Below are 19,908 nucleotides of genomic sequence, written 5' to 3' on the forward strand. Positions count from 1 at the left end.
AAGCCTTTCTTTTTGTCGGCAGCTTTTCTAACATTTTATCCAGTACCAGTCCAAAAACATATCCCCCCCCCCCCCCCCCCGAGAATGCTATGAAACACCGCTTGGATTTAGAAATTTTATCGCCTCCCCCCAGGATTTCATCCATAGTGCACGCCTGGCAGAGTTGGAGAAGGCAGCATCTATTGCGGCAAACCTAACCGATTCAGTGGAAGCGTCTGCTAAAAACGCTGTGGCAGATTTTAAAAGGGGGATAGACTGAAGGATCTCTTCCCTAAGGGTCTTATTTTTTATATGACCTTCTAATTCGTTGAGCCAGAAATACATGGCTCTAGCCACTTTAGTAGCCGCGATATTTGTTTTAATTCCAAACATCAAGGTTTCCCAACACTTCCTTAAAAGAGAATCTGCTTTCCGTTCCATGGGGTCACGTAGTTGGGACATGTCTTCAAAATGGTAAGGAACTCTTTTTTTTTTTTTATGACCTTTGCCACTTGAACGCCGATTTTAGGGGTCTCGTCAAAGATTTTTGATTCGGTTGGATGAAAAAGTAATCTTTTCCTAAATTCTTTAGAGACCCCTAGTTTTTTTTTCAGGATCTGACCATTGGTCAATCATTTCTTTTATATTTTCGTTAATGGGAAAGTCCGTAGCATTTTTGGTACGTAATCCCCCAAACATATCTAGTTTTCTGGATGTTTTCAATGTCCATGGTTTCCCTGACTGCTTTAATAAGCTCGTCCATGTCTTCAGAGGAGAAAAAGAAAATGTTTCCCTTCCTCTATTATCTCTCCCTCCGATAATTGATCCTCGTTTAGATCATATTTAAATGTAGAAACTCCTTCCATGTCCTCAGAATCCGAGGAGGATGGAACCGCTAACTTTTTTTGTAGGAGGCGCATTTTGAGGGGGTTGGAGAGAGGCTAATGATGATCTGATTTCGTCCTGAATCATGGTCTTAATTTCTGTCATAATGGACGCTTGCTCTCCCTTCAGAAGGTCACTAAGAGCTTTGCAGAGCTTTTTCTTATGTCCTTCGAGTTACCGAAGGTGGGTCACTGCAGTCACCGCAGGTCCCTGGTGCTTCCAGAGCCAACATCGCTGCTGCGCTCCCACGCCTGTTTTAAAGACCGGCATCTGACGTCATCAAGAGCCGCCTGCCAGCGCGATTACGTGTGCCCCGATAAGCTCCGCCACCCCAGAATGCCACGAAGACTCTGGCCCGTTCAGCGTCCTTTCACCTGCAGGTCTGCTTCCACGAAAGGATGGGAAGGAAGACCGCCTCCAGCCCCAGTGAAACCAGGCCTCCCAAGTCGGAGACTAGGTCCACATTAACCTCCCCAGTCCAGCTTTGGCATAAGCTGCGGGAGGGCTGAGGAGGAGATTGGTAAGCCAACAGTTTGTTTTAAGAAAAATAAAAAAAGGAAGAAACTCTTCTAACCCCCGTAGGAGATACTCTGTGCGCCTAACCCCTTAGGGACAGGAAAAACACTGAGGGTGAGAGTGCTTGGGGGCTTCTTAAACTCTCTTTCTGTGCATTTCCTGCCCCTATAGAGGTCAATCTCATCTGTAGCAGACATGGTGGATGAAACTGAAAAACCTTCAACTGTCCACAATTTCGATGTGCCAGTGCCACTGCCCCATTCCTGGCTGCTTCAAAGACCAAGAAGTGTCTTGGTAAATGGTCACACCAACATTAGTAGTCACCTTTACATGTAGCTGTAAGGCTCTCCTGAGGTTTCCAGGTCTTTTTTTCCACAACGTCTCCATCTATGTCACTTCCTGACACACTGCCTTATGGTTCCCACAAGGCAGCGCAACTCTGCAGATTGACAATTCTGCCCCTACCACTCCATCTCATCATTATTCTGCCTCCTGCCATTCCTTCCTTTCTAAGTAACACCGCTAAAACCACCTTGTCAACACCTACAGGCACATTCTGTTGCAAGTTCCCTCTTCCAAAACAGCCTCCTTGAGCACTTCAGAACACCCCTCTTTTGCTGAAATAAAAAGGTGCAGCCTACTAACTGATAATTGTCAAAAACCAGATAACCCCTTTAAACATTTTACACATATATATATCACACGTTAAAATTTTTAAACAATGTTTAACGTAAAAACGTGATTTAAACAGTAGTTTATCTTCCGATAACATTCCCATTTGTCTGGGTTTACACACTGCATTTGTGATGCATATTTTGTTTTACAGCCTTGGTGCATTATTTCCATGGATTTCTGCAATCAAGCCAAAAATGCAATGATTTAACCCGATTATGGAAAGCCACAGTAAAGAACACAACAGCCAGAAAACCATGGCACAAAACATGCAGCAGCCGTGACATGGGCGCAACGTGTAAACGCAACCTTATATTACAAACTGAAATGATACAGCCAGACTGGGAGGTTATCCCCATAGGCCATGCCACTCCTATCCACAGCATCCAATGACTGCATGATTTTGTGGCAAAATTATGTGGTCACTGTCTGCCATGGGTGGGTGTGACTTGGCCTTAGCCTTACTGAAATAACTACTGGTTTATTACCTTTAATTTCTTACCTGTAGATGATTATTTGGATGGAGTTCAATGCCAGTAACCAAATCACTGTGACTCCACAACGCATGAATGCATTCCTCTGTGACTGTGCTAAAAACTTTTATAGAGTCACCTGAGACACAAAGAAGGTACCTATTTAATGAAAGAGAAAAAAAAAAAGAAATAAAATAGAACACCCAAATACAAGTCAAACAGACCTTGTTCAAATGCAAATTGAAGCCTTCATCATAGATTCCAAAATATTTGCTGGAAAAAAATTACGGATACCATAATGAAACGAGAGACCCCTTTATGAGGCCTGTTGGGCTTTATTTGTGTACGTGTGAAAATGGGGTCACTGATCATTTGAACTCCATTGGGTCTGACAAAATTATTCTGACATATGTATAAATTAAAGACTTATTTGACATGTTTGGGCGAGACCTTGTCAATATTTGTCTGATGGAATGAACAGAAAATTTTCTGAAATGTTTGTGGAATACTAGTTCCATGTTATCTGATAAACATCAATAATAGCAGGACTTGGAGCAAAAAGTCCTGATTACTTGACACGTGAAGTCCATTTAAATATAGATATTAAAATAGGCATATGAATTGTCCAGGTGTCACTAAATCGGGTGCTGTAGTAAGTTTCCAATAGCGGGCGCCATCCTTAAAGACCAGGCCAGCACCGTACTAGTACGACGCTGCTCGGGAAAGGGTTAATAAAATCATATTATCAACATTCTTTTGAAGTGTGGTTGTGATGTTCATTTGAACATGCAGTTAAGATTCCCTCGTTAAAGAGTATCCGAACCTGAAGACTCTCTTATCAGGAAAACGTCATAGCAGAACTGTGTGACAACGCCTAGGTTTACATAGGTGATATGCTAGAGGACCACTGTGAACTGTTCCTACATTGGCAGGTAGGACAAAGTGGAGGATGGAGGCAAAGGAGGACATTGGTGCAGAAATCGCAGCATTACAACGCAGAGGCGCCATTGCCATCACCTAGCCAAGTTGCTGGTGTGCCTGGGCCAGAACCACATTTACACAGTGGGCCGTGAACAACATATTGTACTTGAGCATAGTTACAACTCCATATATCTGGACTCTACCAGACACCGAGAGGCTCAAGGACTGGCCCACCTTCTGCTCAGTGTACGTGTGCAGGGATGGTACAACTTTTTTTGGAAAAGTAATGTGAGCTTGGGACTCTCCACCTTGGCTGGGCTCAAGCCATCAGTTCTCTGAAATGCACAGAGTCAATTACATGGAAAGTGATGGACTGTAGTACCAGCAATTTGTCCCAGCAATTTCTCCAGGAGCACGTTCAGCTTCTGCGCCATTGGATGAGTGCACAAATACTGTTGTCCTTTAGCAACCCCCTAGGTGTACGATTGCCGTCGAAATTAGTTATGAGGACTAGGAGGAGCATCAGGAGCAATAAGACACTGATGGGAAGGAACGACTGTTGGAGAGGAGGTACGGGCGGTGGGAGATGCATCAGGCTGTAACACTAAACGAGCAGACGGTTTTCCCACGCCACTTCATGGTGATGCTCCATATGTTGACAACCACAGGGTGGTTGTGCCAACATTAGCAACCTGGCCACACATCCTGCATACTACCAAGCTAACATCCCCCAGCGACTTGCTGAAAAATTCCTACACGGGCGAGTACAACATTTTCCCTGTGTGATGCCTGCCTGGCACTGCTTTTATGAACCTGTGCACTGCTAGTGTGTTCCTCACAGTCTCCCATGTAGCAGACAGTGTACCCCTGCCGCATTTGGCTGCAGATCTCCCATTGCTGCCACCCTGTTGTCTCACGGCACATGATCCCTCTTCACTTGGCTCCCACATGCGATCAGCTACATCATCTACATCTGTCTGTTTGTCACTTATGCCACCCTCACCTGTCTCTTGCACACGTCCCTGACCTATCGCAACATGTGCACCCATCAGTAGTTGCACACCTAGAGGAGCCTGCAGTGGACCTCTCATCCAAGTCGACTGTCCTGTAACTGCGCAAGTGAAGTCCTTGTTAGTACTCACGCTCCGTGGTCTCCCGCTGGCCAGCAACATGCTGCACTACTCTCCTGACGAACACACATAGTCAGGATGTAGTGCAAGTACGCGTGCACTATGACCTGACACTGTGATTTCAGGTCCCAGTGAATCAAGTGAAGAAGATGGAAGAGCTGTGGAGTGTCAGAGGCGCCTCAAGCAGGAAACTGCTTTTGATGGCACTGGGGTAGCATGGATGGGGTTGATCAGTTTTTATAAAGGAAAACATTATTTTAATTCGTTTTTTTCTTATTAGAGTACTCTATTAGTTGTTGGATCAGTAGAATACTTGATTACTAAAATAATCGATAGCTGCAGCCCATGTTCAGGACAGGTGAGGGCACAGAGGCAGTTCCTGGGCCATGCCAACAAACAGGGATGAGTGAATGTCAATTCGCATAAAACTTTGTTTTAATACTGTATGGCAGTGTTTCCCAACCGGTGTGCCTCCAGCTGTTGCAAAACTACAACTCCCAGCATGCCCGGACAGCCTACAACTCCAAACCCCCCCCCGTATCGGCGATCAAAGCAAACCGCAGGTCAATTCAGACCTGCAGTTTGCTGCGCTGTCAGACGATTCTGATCCCCGCGGTCAGAGAAATGCCCCAAATAAAGTTTTATTAAACCCCCCCTGCACCCTTGAATGATATTATGTGGGCAGGTGGTGCGGGAGGCGGGATCGCAATCCCCCGCCCGCCTCCCCTTGAATAATTGTTGGTGTGCAGTGGTATACCAGGGTGTCAGCACATTGCTGACACCCTGGTATAAACGGCTGACATCGGTGATGCTGTTTAACCCTTTCCATACCGTATAAAAAAAGGTTAACAGCTCAGGGAGCATCCTCCCACTCTCATCGTGGGGCTGCTGTGCCTTTGCAGCCCCCTGATGGAGAGGGAGAGAGCCCCCAGACAGCCCCGTCCTTGTAGCTACAACTGAGCAGAGGGGGAAGGTTACCATGGCAACAGGACGCCTTCTCAGGCATCCTGCTGTCCATGGTGCTGAACAGATCTGTGCTAAAGGCATAGATCTGTTCAGACAAAGTGCAAGTAAAATACAGTACAGTACCCTAGTGTACTGTACTGCATTATACAGACATCAGACCCACTGGATGTTCAAGTACCAAGTGGGTCTGGGTAAAAAAAAAAAAAAAAAAAAAATGTACAAAAAAAATGAAAAAAGTTAAGATAAATGTGTTTTTTTGTTGTTTTTTTATCACTGAATAAAAAAAATACACTACACATATTAGGTATCGCCGCGCCCGTAACAACCTGATCTATAAAACGGTCATGTTACTTTGCCCGCACGGTGAACGCCATAAAAATAAAAAAATAAAAACTATGAGAAAATTGACATTTTGCCCACCTTACTTTCCAAAAAAGGTAATAAAAGTGATCAAAAAAATTGCATGTACGCCAAAATAGTACCAATCAAACCATCATCTCATCCTGCAAAAATCATACCCTACCCAAGATAAATCGCCCAAAAACTGAAAAAACTATGGCTCTTAGACTATGGAAACACTAAAAGATGATTTTTTTGTTTCAAAAATGAAATCATTGTGTAAAACTTAAATTAAAAAAAGTATACATATTAGGTATCGACCGGCTCTCAAAAAATATCACATGACCTTACCCCTCAGGTGACCACCATAAAAATAAAAAAAAATATAAAAAAATGCCCGTACAGCAGTTTACGACCACATATTGGGTGTTTCTGTAAACTACAGAATCAGGGCCATAAATAATGAGTTTTGTTTGGCTGTTAACCCTTGCTTTGTAACTGGAAAAACTGCCCAAAAAGTGAAATTTTGAAATTGTATCTATTTTTCATTAAATCTTGTGCAACACCTAAAGGGTTAACAAAGTTTGTAAAATACCTTGAGTGGTGTAGTTTCTTAGATGGGGTCACTTTTAGGGAGTTTCTACTCTAGGGGTGCATCAGGGGGGCTTCAAATGGGACATGGTGTCAAAAAACCAGTCCAGCAAGATCTGGCTTCCAAAAACCATACGGCGCACCTTTCCCTCTACGCCCCGCTGTGTGGCCGTACAGTAGTTTACGTCCACATATGGGGTGTTTCTGTAAACGGCAGAATCAGGGCAATAAAGATAGTCTTGTTTGGCTGTTAACCCTTGCTTTGTTAGTGGAAAAAATTGGTTAAAATGGAAAATTTGGCAAAAAAAATGAAATTCTCAAATATCATCCCCATTTGCCAATAACTCTTGTGCAACACCTAAAGGGTTAACGAAGTTTGCAAAATCAGTTTTGAATACCTTGAGGGGTGTACTTTATAGAATGGGGTGATTTCTGGGCGGTTTCTATCATGTAAGCCTCACAAAGTGACTTCAGACTTGTAGTGGTGCCTAAAAATTGGGTTTTTGTAAATTTCTGAAAAATTTCAAAGATTTGCTTCTAAACTTCTAAGCCTTGTAACATCTCCAAAACAATAAAATATCTTTCCCCAAATATTTCAAACATGAAGTAGACATATGGGGAATGTAAAGTCATCACAATTTTGGGGGGGTAGTACTATGTATTACATAAGTAGAGAAACAAACTTTGAAATTTGCAAATTTTTCCAAATTTTTGGTAAATTAGGTATTTTTTATGCAAAAAAATATTAGTTTTTTACTTCATTTTACCAGAGTCATGAAGTAGAATATGTGACTAAACAACAATCTCAGAATGGCCTGGATAAGTAAAAAGTTATTAAAGTTATCAGCACTTAACCACTTCAGCCCCACTAGCTGAAACCCCCTTCATGACCAGAGCACTTTTTACACTTCGGCACTACACTCCTTTCACCGTTTATCGCTCGGTCATGCAACTTACCACCCAAATGAATTTTGCCTCCTTTTCTTCTCACTAATAGAGCTTTCATTTGGTGGTATTTTATTGCTGCTGACATTTTTACTTTTTTTGTTATTAATCAAAATGTAACAATTTTTTTGCAAAAAAAATGACATTTTTCACTTTCAGCTGTAAAATTTTGCAAAAATAACGACATCCATATATAAATTTTTCGCCAAATTTATAGTTCTACATGTCTTTGATAAAAAAAAAAAATGTTTGGGCAAAAAAAAAAAAATGGTTTGAGTAAAAGTTATAGCGTTTACACACTATGGTACAAAAATGTGAATTTCCGCTTTTTGAAACGGCTCTGATTTTCTGAGCACCTGTCATGATTCCTGATGTTCTACAATGCCCAAACAGTAGAAAAACCCCACAAATGACCCCATTTCGGAAAGTAGACACCCTAAGGTATTCGCTGATGGGCATAGTGAGTTCATAGAACTTTTTATTTTTTGTCACAAGTTAGCGGAAAATGATTTTTTTTTTCTCTTTTTTCCTTACAAAGTCTCATATTCCACTAACTTGCGACAAAAAATAAAAAATTCTAGGAACTCGCCATGCCCCTCACGGAATACCTTGGGGTGTCTTCTTTCCAAAATGGGGTCACTTGTGGCGTAGTTATACTGCCCTGGCAATTTAGGGGCCCATATGTGTGAGAAGTACTTTGCAATCAAAATCTGTAAAAAATGGCCTGCGAAATCCAAAAGGTGCACTTTGGAATATGTACCCCTTTGCCCACCTTGGCTGCAAAAAAGTGTCACACATCTGGTATCGCCGTACTCAGGAGAAGCTGGGGAATGTGTTTTGGGGTGTCATTTTACATATACCCATGCTGGGTGAGAGAAATATCCTGGCAAAAGACAACTTTTCCAATTTTTTTATACAAAGTTGGCATTTGATCAAGATATTTATCTCACCCAGCATGGGTATATGTAAAATGACACCCCAAAACACATTCCCCAGCTTCTCCTGAGTACAGCGATACCAGATGTGTGACACTTTTGAGCATCTAGGCTGCAAAAGTGCCCAAATTCCTTTTAGGAGGGCATTTTTAGACATTTGGATCCCAGACTTCTTCTCACGCTTTAGGGCCCCTAAAAAGCCAGGGCAGTATAAATACCCCACATGTGACCCCACTTTGGAAAGAAGACACCCCAAGGTATCCAATGAGGGGCCTGGCAAGTTCATAGAATTTTTTTTTTTTTTCGCATAAGTTAGCGGAAATTGATTTTTATTTTATTTTTTCTCACAAAGTCTCACTTTCCGCTAACTTAGGACAAAAATTTAAACCTTTCATGGACTCAATATGCCCCTCAGCAAATACCTTGGGGTGTCTTCTTTCCAAAATGGGGTCACATGTGGGGTATTTATACTGCCCTGGCATTTGAGGGTCTCCGCAATCATTACATGTATGGCCAGCATTAGGTGTTTCTGCTATTCTCCTTATATTGAGCATACAGGTAATGAGATTTTTTTTTCCGTTCAGCCTCTGGGCTGAAAGAAAAAAAATGAACGGCACAGATTTCTTCATTCGCATCGATCAATGTGGATGAAAAAAATCTCTGCCCAAAAAAAAAAAAAATGGAGGGGAAAGGCGTCTGCCAGGACATAGGAGCTCCGCCCTACATTCATACCCACTGAGCTCGTATGCCCTGGCAAACCAGAATTCTCCATTCACATCAATCGATGTGGATGAATAAATCATTGCCGGGATTTATTTTTTTTTTTTTATATATATACACAAAGTGTTTGCCAAAGCATAGGAACGCCGCCGCCTCCTCCTCAGGTCGTATGCATCGGCAAACGTATCTGTTACTGCAGACTAGAAATCTCGTCTTGCAGCGCCGCATACACTGACTTGCGTGTAATCTGACAGCAGCGCAATGCTTCTGTCAGAATGCACATCAGTGCTGCAGCTAATCGATCGGTTGGTCCACCTGGAAGGTAAAAAAAGAAAAAAAAGAAAAAACCAGGCCGCAACGCAATAATTTTATAAACTTTGCAACAGAACATATAAACTTTAACTTTTTTAACTGAACATTAACTTTTTTGCTTACTGGTGTTTTTTTTTTTTGTTTTGTTTTTTTACCTTTATAGAACAAACCTCTCCTTCCCCATGGGTCAATGTGCAGAGACGTTTGCAGCAGCTGTGTAAGTGAATGGGCCCTAATAGCCCTGTGTGCCTATCCTGGTGAGATGTGATCCCTATGCTAATAGTGTACCTGTGAGTGGTACTTCCGGAAACACTCTCCAAAGCATAGGGCAGGGTGGTCAGGACAGTCAGGACAGAAATAGCGGGTGTCACGCCTTATTCCACTCCTGCTACAGACACAACATCTTTTTCGGGGTGACGGTTGGGTTGAGGTACCAGGAACGACATTGGGGAAATGTCGCTCGTGTACACGGCTAACTACACTGGTGGATGGGGCCACGGAACCTCCTGGGTACAGGAGGTTCTCGATGATCTCTTCCTGAAATTTGAGGAAGGATCCAGTTCTCCCAGCCTTACTGTAGAGAACAAAACTATTGTACAGAGCCAATTGAATTAAATATACAGACACCTTCTTATACCAGCGTCTGGTTCTGCGGGACACTAAATACGGAGCCAACATCTGGTCATTGAAGTCCACCCCTCCCATGTGGAGGTTATAGTCGTGGACTGAGAGGGGCTTTTCAATGACACGGGTTGCTCGCTCAATTTGTATTGTGTCTGCGTGAATGGAGGAGAGCATGTAAACGTCACGCTTGTCTCTCCATTTCACCGCGAGCAGTTCTTCGTTACACAGTGCGGCCCTCTGCCCCCTTGCAAGACGGGTGGTAAAGAGCCGTTGGGGGAAGCCCGCGCGACTAGTTCGCGCGGTACCACAGGCGCCAATCCGTTCTAGAAACAAATGCCTAAAGAGGGCCACACTTGTGTAAAAATTGTCCACATAAAGATGGTACCCCTTGCCGAATAAGGGTGACACCAAGTCCCAAACTGTCTTCCCACTGCTCCCCAGGTAGTCAGGGCAACCGACCGGCTCCAGGGTCTGATCTTTTCCCTCATAGAGCCGAAATTTGTGGGTATAGCCTGTGGCCCTTTCACAGAGCTTATACAATTTGACCCCATACCGGGCGCGCTTGCTTGGGATGTATTGTTTGAAGCCAAGGCGCCCGGTAAAATGTATCAGGGACTCGTCTATGCAGATGTTTTGCTCTGGGGCATACAAATCAGGGCTGTGGAGTCGGTAGATAAATGCTCCGACTCCGACTCCTCAGTTTTTTGTACTTCCGACTCCGACTCCCCGACTCCGACTCCTCTGTATTTAATATGCAAATGTATTTTATACATTCCTTGAAGGAAAGAAAGAAGTTCTTCTAAGCTCTTCTAGCACAGAGAGGTAGTTGGGCAGAAGCTGCTGCCTTCTCCTTTGTGTGCTGATCTTCTGCTGAACATCGGGCAGTGGGAGGATCCAGGAAGGGACATTTATTTTAAAACATGATTTCCCTAGAAGAATCCCATAGTCATGTTTAAAGTTTAAGATAACATTCTGAGTTTACACGTTTTATAGCCTTAGGCCCCATGCACACGGCCGTGTGCGGGCCGTGGAACCGCGGCCTGGATCCCTCCTGAGAGCAGGAGCGCACGGCGTCACTGGTTGCTATGACGCCGTGCGCTCCCTGCTGCCGGCACAGTACAGTAATACACTGGTATAGATCATACCAGTGTATTACTGTACTGTGCCGGCAGCAGGGAGCGCACGGCGTCATAGCAACCAGTGACGCCGTGCGCTCCTGCTCTCAGGAGGGATCCAGGCCGCGGTTCCACGGCCCGCACACGGCCGTGTGCATGGGGCCTTAGCTGAATGACAGCAGTTTTTCCAATGGTTTACAGCTTCAGTCTTGAACTATTGACCCTCCAGTCCCTTCACTTATACAAGTGTCTCTAGTCCTGCAAAACACATATTTACTTAATCCCTTATCAGTGAGAGGCAGGTAAACCATGGGCATTGTGTTCCCTGTAACATCAGAACACAACACAATGGAAAGTATATGTATTGCCACTCCTAATTGTGCATTGCGTGCCATATAGTGAAGCATATGAAAAGCGCGCTTCTTCACATCACTGAGCGCGTTTGTTTTGCGGTTACGTGAGGCACTGCATGCATTGGCCTTTATTCTTACAGTAGAGAAGTCATTAATTATAACTGTTTATGAATTCGGACATTTAAACTTGCTTTTTTTTTTTTTTTTTATTCCAATTTAAATTTAGTAGGAGTCGGAGTCGGAGTCGGTTCATTTTTTGCCGACTCCGACTCCAGGTACCCAAAATTGACTCCGACTCCGACTCCACAGCCCTGATACAAATCTGCAAATTTCAGGTTGAAATGGTCTATGAGGGGCCGAATTTTGTGGAGCCGGTCAAAAGCAGGGTGGCCTCTGGGACGGGAGGCGGTGTTGTCACTAAAGTGCAGGAAACGCAGGATGGTCTCAAATCGTGTCCTGGACATAGCAGCAGAGAACATGGGCATGTGATGAATCGGTTCGTGGACCAATATGACCGCAATTCATGCTTTTTTGTCATGCCCATGTTGAGGAGGAGGCCCAGAAAAGTTTTAATTTCGGAAACTTGGACTGGTTTCCACCGGAAAGGCTGGGCATAATAGCTTCCCGGGTTAGCGGTTATAAATTGTGTGGCATACCGATTTGTTTCTGCCACAACTAAGTCTAAGAGCTCCGCAGTCAAGAACAGCTCAAAAAATCCCAGGGCCGAACCGATCTGAGCTGGGCGGTGAAAGGGAAAACTACAGGTGCGGCTGAAGTTGGGGACTGCCAATCAGGGTTTTCCAGCACCTCAGGGACTCTACGGGCACGTCTTTGCGGTGGCTGCGACGGGGTCACTACTGCACGTGCCACCGTACCAGCTTCAACTGCCCTTCTGGTGCTCGCTACTTCACCAGGTTGTACGGCAGTGCTGGTACTAGGTCCAGGAAGGGCTGGGCTGCTGGTGTATGCCTCACCACGTAATCCGACAGCACCAGCCCCACTCTGCTGCTCTTGAAGCGGATCCTGCGCAACCTGCGGTCTAGCGACACGGGGCCGGGTACGCCTGGTGCTATCAGGGACCTCAGCCTCCTCGTCCGAACTTTGGGTCAGAGAGCCACTGCTTTCTACAGGTTCGTATTCTGACCCGCTGGATTCATCAGATGAGGGTTCCCACTCCTCATCCGACTGGGTCAGAAGCCTGTAGGCCTCTTCAGAGGAATACCCCCTGTTAGACATGTGGGCAACTAAATTTAGGGGTATTCCCTGAGACTACCCAAGAAAAAAAAAGCAAGCCTGTCTTACAAAGGGGAGGCTAGCGAAGTACCGGAGGCCGCTGCGGTTGATAAAAAATATCAAAACTGATTTTTTTTTTTATCGCCGCAGTGCGTGTAAAGTGAATGTGCAGCGATCAAAAAAAAATTTTTTTTTTGTCACTGAGGTGGGGCGGGTGTGGGCGAACGCACGTGTGGGCGAGTGATCAGGCCTGATCGGGCAAACACTGCGTTTTGGGTGGAGGGAGAACTAAAGTGACACTAGTACTATTATAGATCTGACCGTGATCAGTTTTGATCACTTCCAGATACTATAAAAGTACAAATGCTGATTAGCGATACGCTAATCAGCGAAAACCGGACTGCGGTGCGGTGGGCTGGGTGCTAACCGATCCCTAAACTACCTAACCAAGGGGCCTAAACTATACTGAAACCTAACGGTCAATACCAGTGAAAAAAAAAAGTGAGTTTACACTGATCACTTTTTTCTTTTCACTTGTGATTGACAGGGGCGATCAAAGGGGTGATCAAAGGGTTAATTGGGGTTCAGGGGGGTGATCTGGGGCTAAAGTGTAGTGTTTGGTGTACTCACTGTGAAGCCTGCTCCTCTGCTGGATCCAACCGACGAAAAGAACCAGCAGAGGAGCAGGCAGCCATATAACAGATCATATTTAAAAATCAGCAAGCTGCCAGCCAATGATCGCGGCTGGCAGGTTGCTGACGAAATACTCCTGTACGAAATGCCAGCCCGTACTGCGCATGCGTGGGCCCATATTCGCGTCATCTCGCGTCTCGCGAGATGACGCGTATATGCGTGACTCTGCGCAGCGCTGCCACCTCCGGACCGCACATCTGCGTTAGGCGGTCCGGAGGTGGTTAACCCCTTAGGGACCCATGACGTACCGGTACAGCATGTTTCCCCGAGTCCTTAAGGACCCATGACGTACCGGTACGTCATGAGTTTAAATTGAGATTGTGGCGCCCCAGGGGTTAATCCGCACAGGATGCCGGCTGAAATCATTCTGCCGGCATCCTGTCACAACGCCAGGGGGGGTCATATGACCCCCCCGTATCGGCGATCGCAGCAAACCGCAGGTCAATTCAGACCTGCGGTTTGTTGCTATTTCTGCTGTTTCTGATGGACATTGCTGGCACCCTGGTATAAACGGCTGACATCTGTGAATGGATGTCAGTCGTTTAACCCTTTCCATACAGCGGTCCGTACGGACCGCTGTATGGAAAGAGTTAACAGTAAGATGCGGCTCCCTCCCTCTCCCATCGGGGGGCTGCTGTGCCTTTGCAGCCCCCCGATGGGAGAGGGAGAGAGCCCCCAGACAGCCCCCCGAAGCCCCAGTCCTTACCCTTCCCCGTCTGCGAAGTTGTGGCAGACGGGGAAGGTTCCCATGGCAACAGGACGCATGCTCAGGCGTCCTGCTGTCCATGGTGCTGAACAGATCTGTGCTGAAAGCATAGATCTGTTCAGTGTAAGTAAAATACAGTACAGAAACCTATATAGGTTCTGTACTGTATTATGCAGACACCAGACCTACTGGATCTTCAAGAACCAAGTGGGTCTGGGTCAAAAAAAAGTAAGAAAAAAGTGTAAAAAAAGTGAAAAATCAAAAAACACATTTATTACTAATTAAAAATGAAAAAAATAAAATTCCCTACACATGTTTGGTATCGCCGCGTCCGTAACGACCTGATCTATAAAACGGTCATGTTACTTTCCCCGCACGGTGAACGCCATAAAAATAAAAACTATGAGAAAATTTTAATTTTGCCCACCTTACTTCCCAAAAAAGGTAATAAAAGTGATCAAAAAAGTCGCATGAACGCCAAAATAGTGCCAATCAAACCGGCATCTCATCCCGCAAAAAATGAGACCCTACCCAAGATTATCGCCCAAAAACTGAAAAGACTATGGAAACACTAAAACATTTTTTTTTTGTTTCAAAAATTAAATCATTGTGTAAAACTTACATAAATAAAAAAAAGTATACATATTAGGTATCGCCGTGTCCGTATCGACCGGCTCTATAAAAATATCACAAGAGTTAACCCCTCAGATGACCACCGTAAAAAAATAAAAATAAAAACGGTTTAAAAAAAGCAATTTTTTGTCATCTTACGTCACAAAAAGTGCAATAGCACGCGATCAAAAAGTCATATGCACCCCAAAATAGTGCCAATAAAACAGCCATCTCATCCCGCAAAAAATGAGACCCTACATAAGATAATCGCCCAAAAACTGAAAAAACTATGGCTCTTAGACTATGGAGAAACTAAAACTTTTTTTGTTTTAACAATGAAATCATTGTGTAAAACTTACATAAATAAATAAAAAGTATACATATTAGGTATCGCCGCGTCTGTGACAACCTGCTCTATAAAATTACCACATGATCTAACCTTTCAGATGAATGTTGTAAATAACAAAAAAAAAAAATGGTGCCAAAAAAGCTATTTCTTGTTACCTTGCCGCACAAAAAGTGTAATATAGAGCAACCAAAAATCATATGTACCCTAAACTAGTACCAAGAAAACTGCCACCTTATCCCGTAGTTTCTAAAATGGGGCCACTTTTTTGGAGTTTCTACTCTAGGGGTGCATCAGGGGGGCTTCAAATGGGACATGGTGTAAAAAAACCAGTCCAGCAAAATCTGCCTTCCAAAAACCGTATGGCATTCCTTTCCTTCTGCGCCCTGCCGTGTGCCCGTACAGCAGTTTACGACCACATATGGGGTGTTTCTGTAAACTACAGAATCAGGGCCATAAATAATGAGTTTTGTTTGGCTGTTAACCCTTGCTTTGTTACTTGAAAAAATATATTAAAATGGAAAATCTGCCAAAAAAGTGAAATTTTGAAATTGTATCTCTATTTTCCATTATATCTTGTGCAACACCTAAAGGGTTAACAAAGTTTTTAAAATCAGTTTTGAATACCTTGAGGGGTGTAGTTTCTTAGATGGGGTCACATTTAGGGAGTTTCTACTCTAGGGGTGCATCAGGGGTTTCAAATGGGACATGGTGTCAAAAAACCAGTCCAGCAAAATCTGGCTTCCAAAAACCAAACGGCGCACCTTTCACTCTACGCCCCGCTGTGTGGCCGTACAGTAGTTTACGGCCACATATGGGGTGTTTCTGTAAACGGCAGAGTCAGGGCAATAAAGCTACAGTCTTGTTTGGCTGTTAACCCTTGCTTTGTTAGTGGAAAAAATGGGTTAAAATGGAAAATTAGGCAAAAAAATGAAATTCTCAAATTTCATCCCCATTTGCCAATAACTCTTGTGCAACACCTAAAGGGTTAACAAAGTTTGTAAAATCTGTTTTGAATACCTTGAGGGGTGTAGTTTATAGAATGGGGTCATTTTTGGGTGGTTTCTATTATGTAAGCCTCGCAAAGTGACTTCAGAGCTGTAGTGGTCCCTAAAAATTGGGTTTTTGTAAATTTCTGAAAAATTTCAATATTTGCTTCTAAAGTTCTAAACCTTGTAACATCCCCAAAAAATAAAATATCATTCCCAAAATAATTCCGACCTGAAGTAGACATATGGGGAATGTAAAGTCATCACAATTTTTGGGGGTATTACTATGTATTACAGAAGTAGAGAAACTGAAACTTTGAAATTTGCAAATTTTTCCAAATTTTTTTGTAAATTAGGTATTTTTTTATGCAAAAAAAAAAATATTTTTTGACTTCATTTTACCAGTGTCATGGAGTACAATATGTGACGAAAAAACAATCTCAGAATGGCCTGGATAAGTCAAAGTGTTTTAAAGTTATGAGCACTTAAAGGGACACTGGTCAGATTTGCAAAAAATGGCCAAGTCCTTAAGGTGAAATAGGGCTGAGTCCTTAGGCCCCTTTCACACGGGCGTTGCGGAAAAATGTGCGGGTGCGTTGCGGAAACACCCGCGATTTTTCCGCGCGAGTGCAAAACATTGTAATGCGTTTTGCACTCGCGTGAGCAAAATCGCGCATGTTTGGTACCCAAACCCGAACTTCTTCACAGAAGTTCGGGCTTGGGATTGATGTTCTGAAGATTCTATTATTTTCCCTTATAACATGGTTATAAGGGAAAATAATAGCATTCTGAATACAGAATGCTTAGTATAATAGCGCTGGAAGGGTTAAAAAAAAATAAAAACGTTAACTCACCTTATCCCCATGATCGTGTAGTTCCCGGTCGGTCTCTTCTTTAGCTGTGGGCTTGGGCTGAATGACCTTTGGTGATGTCAGATCACATGCTCCAATCACATGGTCCATCACCGTGGTGATGGAGCATGTGATCTGACGTCACCACAGGTCCTTTAGTCACAGCTAAAGAAGAGACCGGCCGGGAACTAGGCGATCATGGGGATAAGGTGAGTTAACTTTTTTATTTTTTTTAACCCTCCCAGCACTATTATACTATGCATTCTGTACTCAGAATGCTATTATTTTCCCTTATAACCATGTTATAAGGGAAAATAATACAGTGAATAGACTGTCACCTAGCAACCGTGCGTGAAAATCGCACCGCATCCGCACTTGCTTGCGGATGCTTGCGATTTTCACGCAACCCCATTCATTTCTATGGGGCCTGCGTTACGTGAAAAACGCAGAATATAGAACATGCTGCGATTTTCACGCAACGCATAAGTGATGCGTGAAAATCACCGCTCATGTGAACAGCCCCATAGAAATGAATGGGTCAGGATTCAGTGCGGGTGCAATGCGTTCAACTCACGCATCGCACCCGCACGGAAATCTCGCCCGTGTGAAAGGGGCCTTAAGGGGTTAAAGGGACACTGGTCAGATTTGCAAAAAATGGCCAAGTCCTTAAGGTGAAATAGGGCCGAGTCCTCAAGGGGTTAAAGGTCTGCGCATGCGCAGACCAGAAAACCGGTTCCATTTTGCCAGAAAACGTAATGCCGGATCCAGCACTAAGGCCTCTTTCACACGGGCGTCATGTTTTTTGCCCGGATAAGAGGCGGGTGCGTTGCGGGAAAATGCGAGATTGCAAAACATTGTCATGCGTTTTGCACTCGCGTGAGAAAAATCGTGCATGTTTGGTACCCAGACCCGAACTTCTTCACAGAAGTTCGGGCTTGGGATTGATGTTCTGAAGATTGCTATTATTTTCCCTTATAACCATGTTATAAGGGAAAATAATAGCATTCTGAATACAGAATGCTTAGTATAATAGTGCTGGAAGGGTTAAAAATAATAAAAAAGTTAACTCACCTTCTCCTCTTGTTCGCGTAGATCCCGGTCTGTTCTTTAGCTGTGGGCTGAATGACCTGAGGTGATGTCAGATCACATGCTCCAATCACATGGTCCATCACCATGGTGATGGAGCATGTGATCTGACATCACCACAGGTCCTTTAGCCCACAGCTAAAGAACAGACCGGCATCTACGCGAACAAGAGGAGAAGGCGAGTTAACTTTTTTATTATTTTTAACCCTTCCAGCACTATTAGGGTCCATTCACACGTCCGTTGTTTGTTTCCTGATCTGTTCCGTTTTTTGCTGACCAGATCTGGACCCATTCATTTTCAATGGGTCCTGAAAAAAAAAAAAATCAGACATTGTGCTGTCCGTTTTTTTTCAGGACCCATTGAAAATGAATGGGTCCAGATCTGTTCAGCAAAAAACGGAACAGATCAGGAAACAAACAACGGACATGTGAATGGACCCTTATACTAAGCAGTCTATATTCAGAATGCTATTATTTTTCCTTATAACCATGTTATAAAGGAAAATAATACAGTGAATAGACTGTCACCTAGAACCCATGCGTGAAAATCGCACCGCATCCGCACTTGCTTGCGGATGCACGCGATTTTCACGCAACCCCATTCATTTCTATAGGGCCTGCGTTACGTGAAAAACGCACAAAGAGGAGCATGCTGCGATTTTCACGCAACGCACAAGTGATGCGTGAAAATCACTGCTCGTGTGCACAGTCCCATAGAAATGAATGGGTCAGGATTCAGTGCGGGTGCAGTGCGTTCACTGCACGCATCGCACCCACACGGAAAACTCGCCCGTGTGAAAGGGGCCTAATACACGGCATCGCAGTAGCTACTACGCATGCGCCGGCCAACGGCGAGAAACAGCGGCGAGGAGGCGGACCAGATACACCCACAATGGGCATCGCAGTGCGCATGCCCCGGCCAAGCAATGGATAGCGCAGGCGCGGGATTCGGCTGCAGAGAAGGAGGACGCAAAGGAAGAGCGGGGCGGGCAGAGGAAGAGGCTGGGCGGGGATATGGCGAAAAGAGGCAGAACAGCCTGGGCTCCAACAAGGTGAACCCCGCCCTGGGCACTTGCGATCCCTTGAATAAAAGTCCGTTTTTACCTTGGGGGAACTTCAGAAGCACACATCAAAGGTACCATTAGAATCATAGACTGCTATGCTAGAGCGCTATGTAAGCGGTCTATAAGGTCACAATCTGGTGACAGACTCCCTTTAAATCTCAACCTTTCATGATTCACCTCAGCCTTAGTCCCATAAGCTGGGTGACAACTAACGTTGTAGCTATGTGGGAAGACAAAAGACCTATTCTTTTCCATCAGTAATTGAAATTCTTTTTAAATTTCCAAATTAGTTCATTCCAAAATGTAACACAAAAGTTTCCCTTCAAAGGCATCCCAGTGCAGAAGAAACATACGCAGCACGCCACCACAAAAAGTAAAAACCATCAGCACTCGCTTCAGTCTGCAGAATATATTGACTTACTTGTTGTCCGCTGAGAAAAGAGGCCTCCGGTAGTTGATTCTATTTCCGCCACACTGAACCACGCGAACTTCGGGATCCATCACCATTTTACTTCACAGCTCAGAGAACGCACGTGGTAACGTAGGAAAAGCGGAAATCCCACAGCGAGGGTAGTAGGCGGTACAGGAAGTGCTAAGCACGAGACTTGAGAGCTACAGCAGACATTTTTTGTTCTGGCAACTTTGCCGTAAGCATATTTGCATAACAAGCGCACAATAAACCGCAGCACATTAAAGTAGCTGATATTTTTCCAAATATTGATTTTACATCTACAGTACGCATGTACAATGCAGAGCTGTATGCTCTGAGACTGTATCATTCCCTATTACAATGCACTCTAATATAGTGTCCCTAAAAAGCATGACGCAACTACTTTAGTCATAAAAATGGTT

General features: G+C 44.2%; 1 protein-coding gene across 1 annotated transcript in view; it reads right to left on the reverse strand.

Moving 5' to 3' along the window:
* The window catches only part of WDR75 (WD repeat domain 75), a 229,790-nt gene extending 210,159 nt beyond the window's left edge, over window positions 1-19,631 (reverse strand). Inside the window, exons 1-2 of the mRNA XM_044304669.1 lie at window positions 19,478-19,631; window positions 2,555-2,684 (exon numbers count right to left, since the gene is read on the reverse strand). Coding sequence (XP_044160604.1) covers window positions 2,555-2,684; window positions 19,478-19,563 — 216 coding nt within the window. The 5' untranslated portion in view covers window positions 19,564-19,631. The remainder of the gene's footprint in view (window positions 1-2,554; window positions 2,685-19,477) is intronic.
* Between the last annotated feature and the right edge of the window lie 277 nt (window positions 19,632-19,908).

Source organism: Bufo gargarizans, chromosome 8, assembly GCF_014858855.1.
Source record: "Bufo gargarizans isolate SCDJY-AF-19 chromosome 8, ASM1485885v1, whole genome shotgun sequence".
Taxonomy (NCBI): Eukaryota; Metazoa; Chordata; class Amphibia; order Anura; family Bufonidae; genus Bufo; species Bufo gargarizans.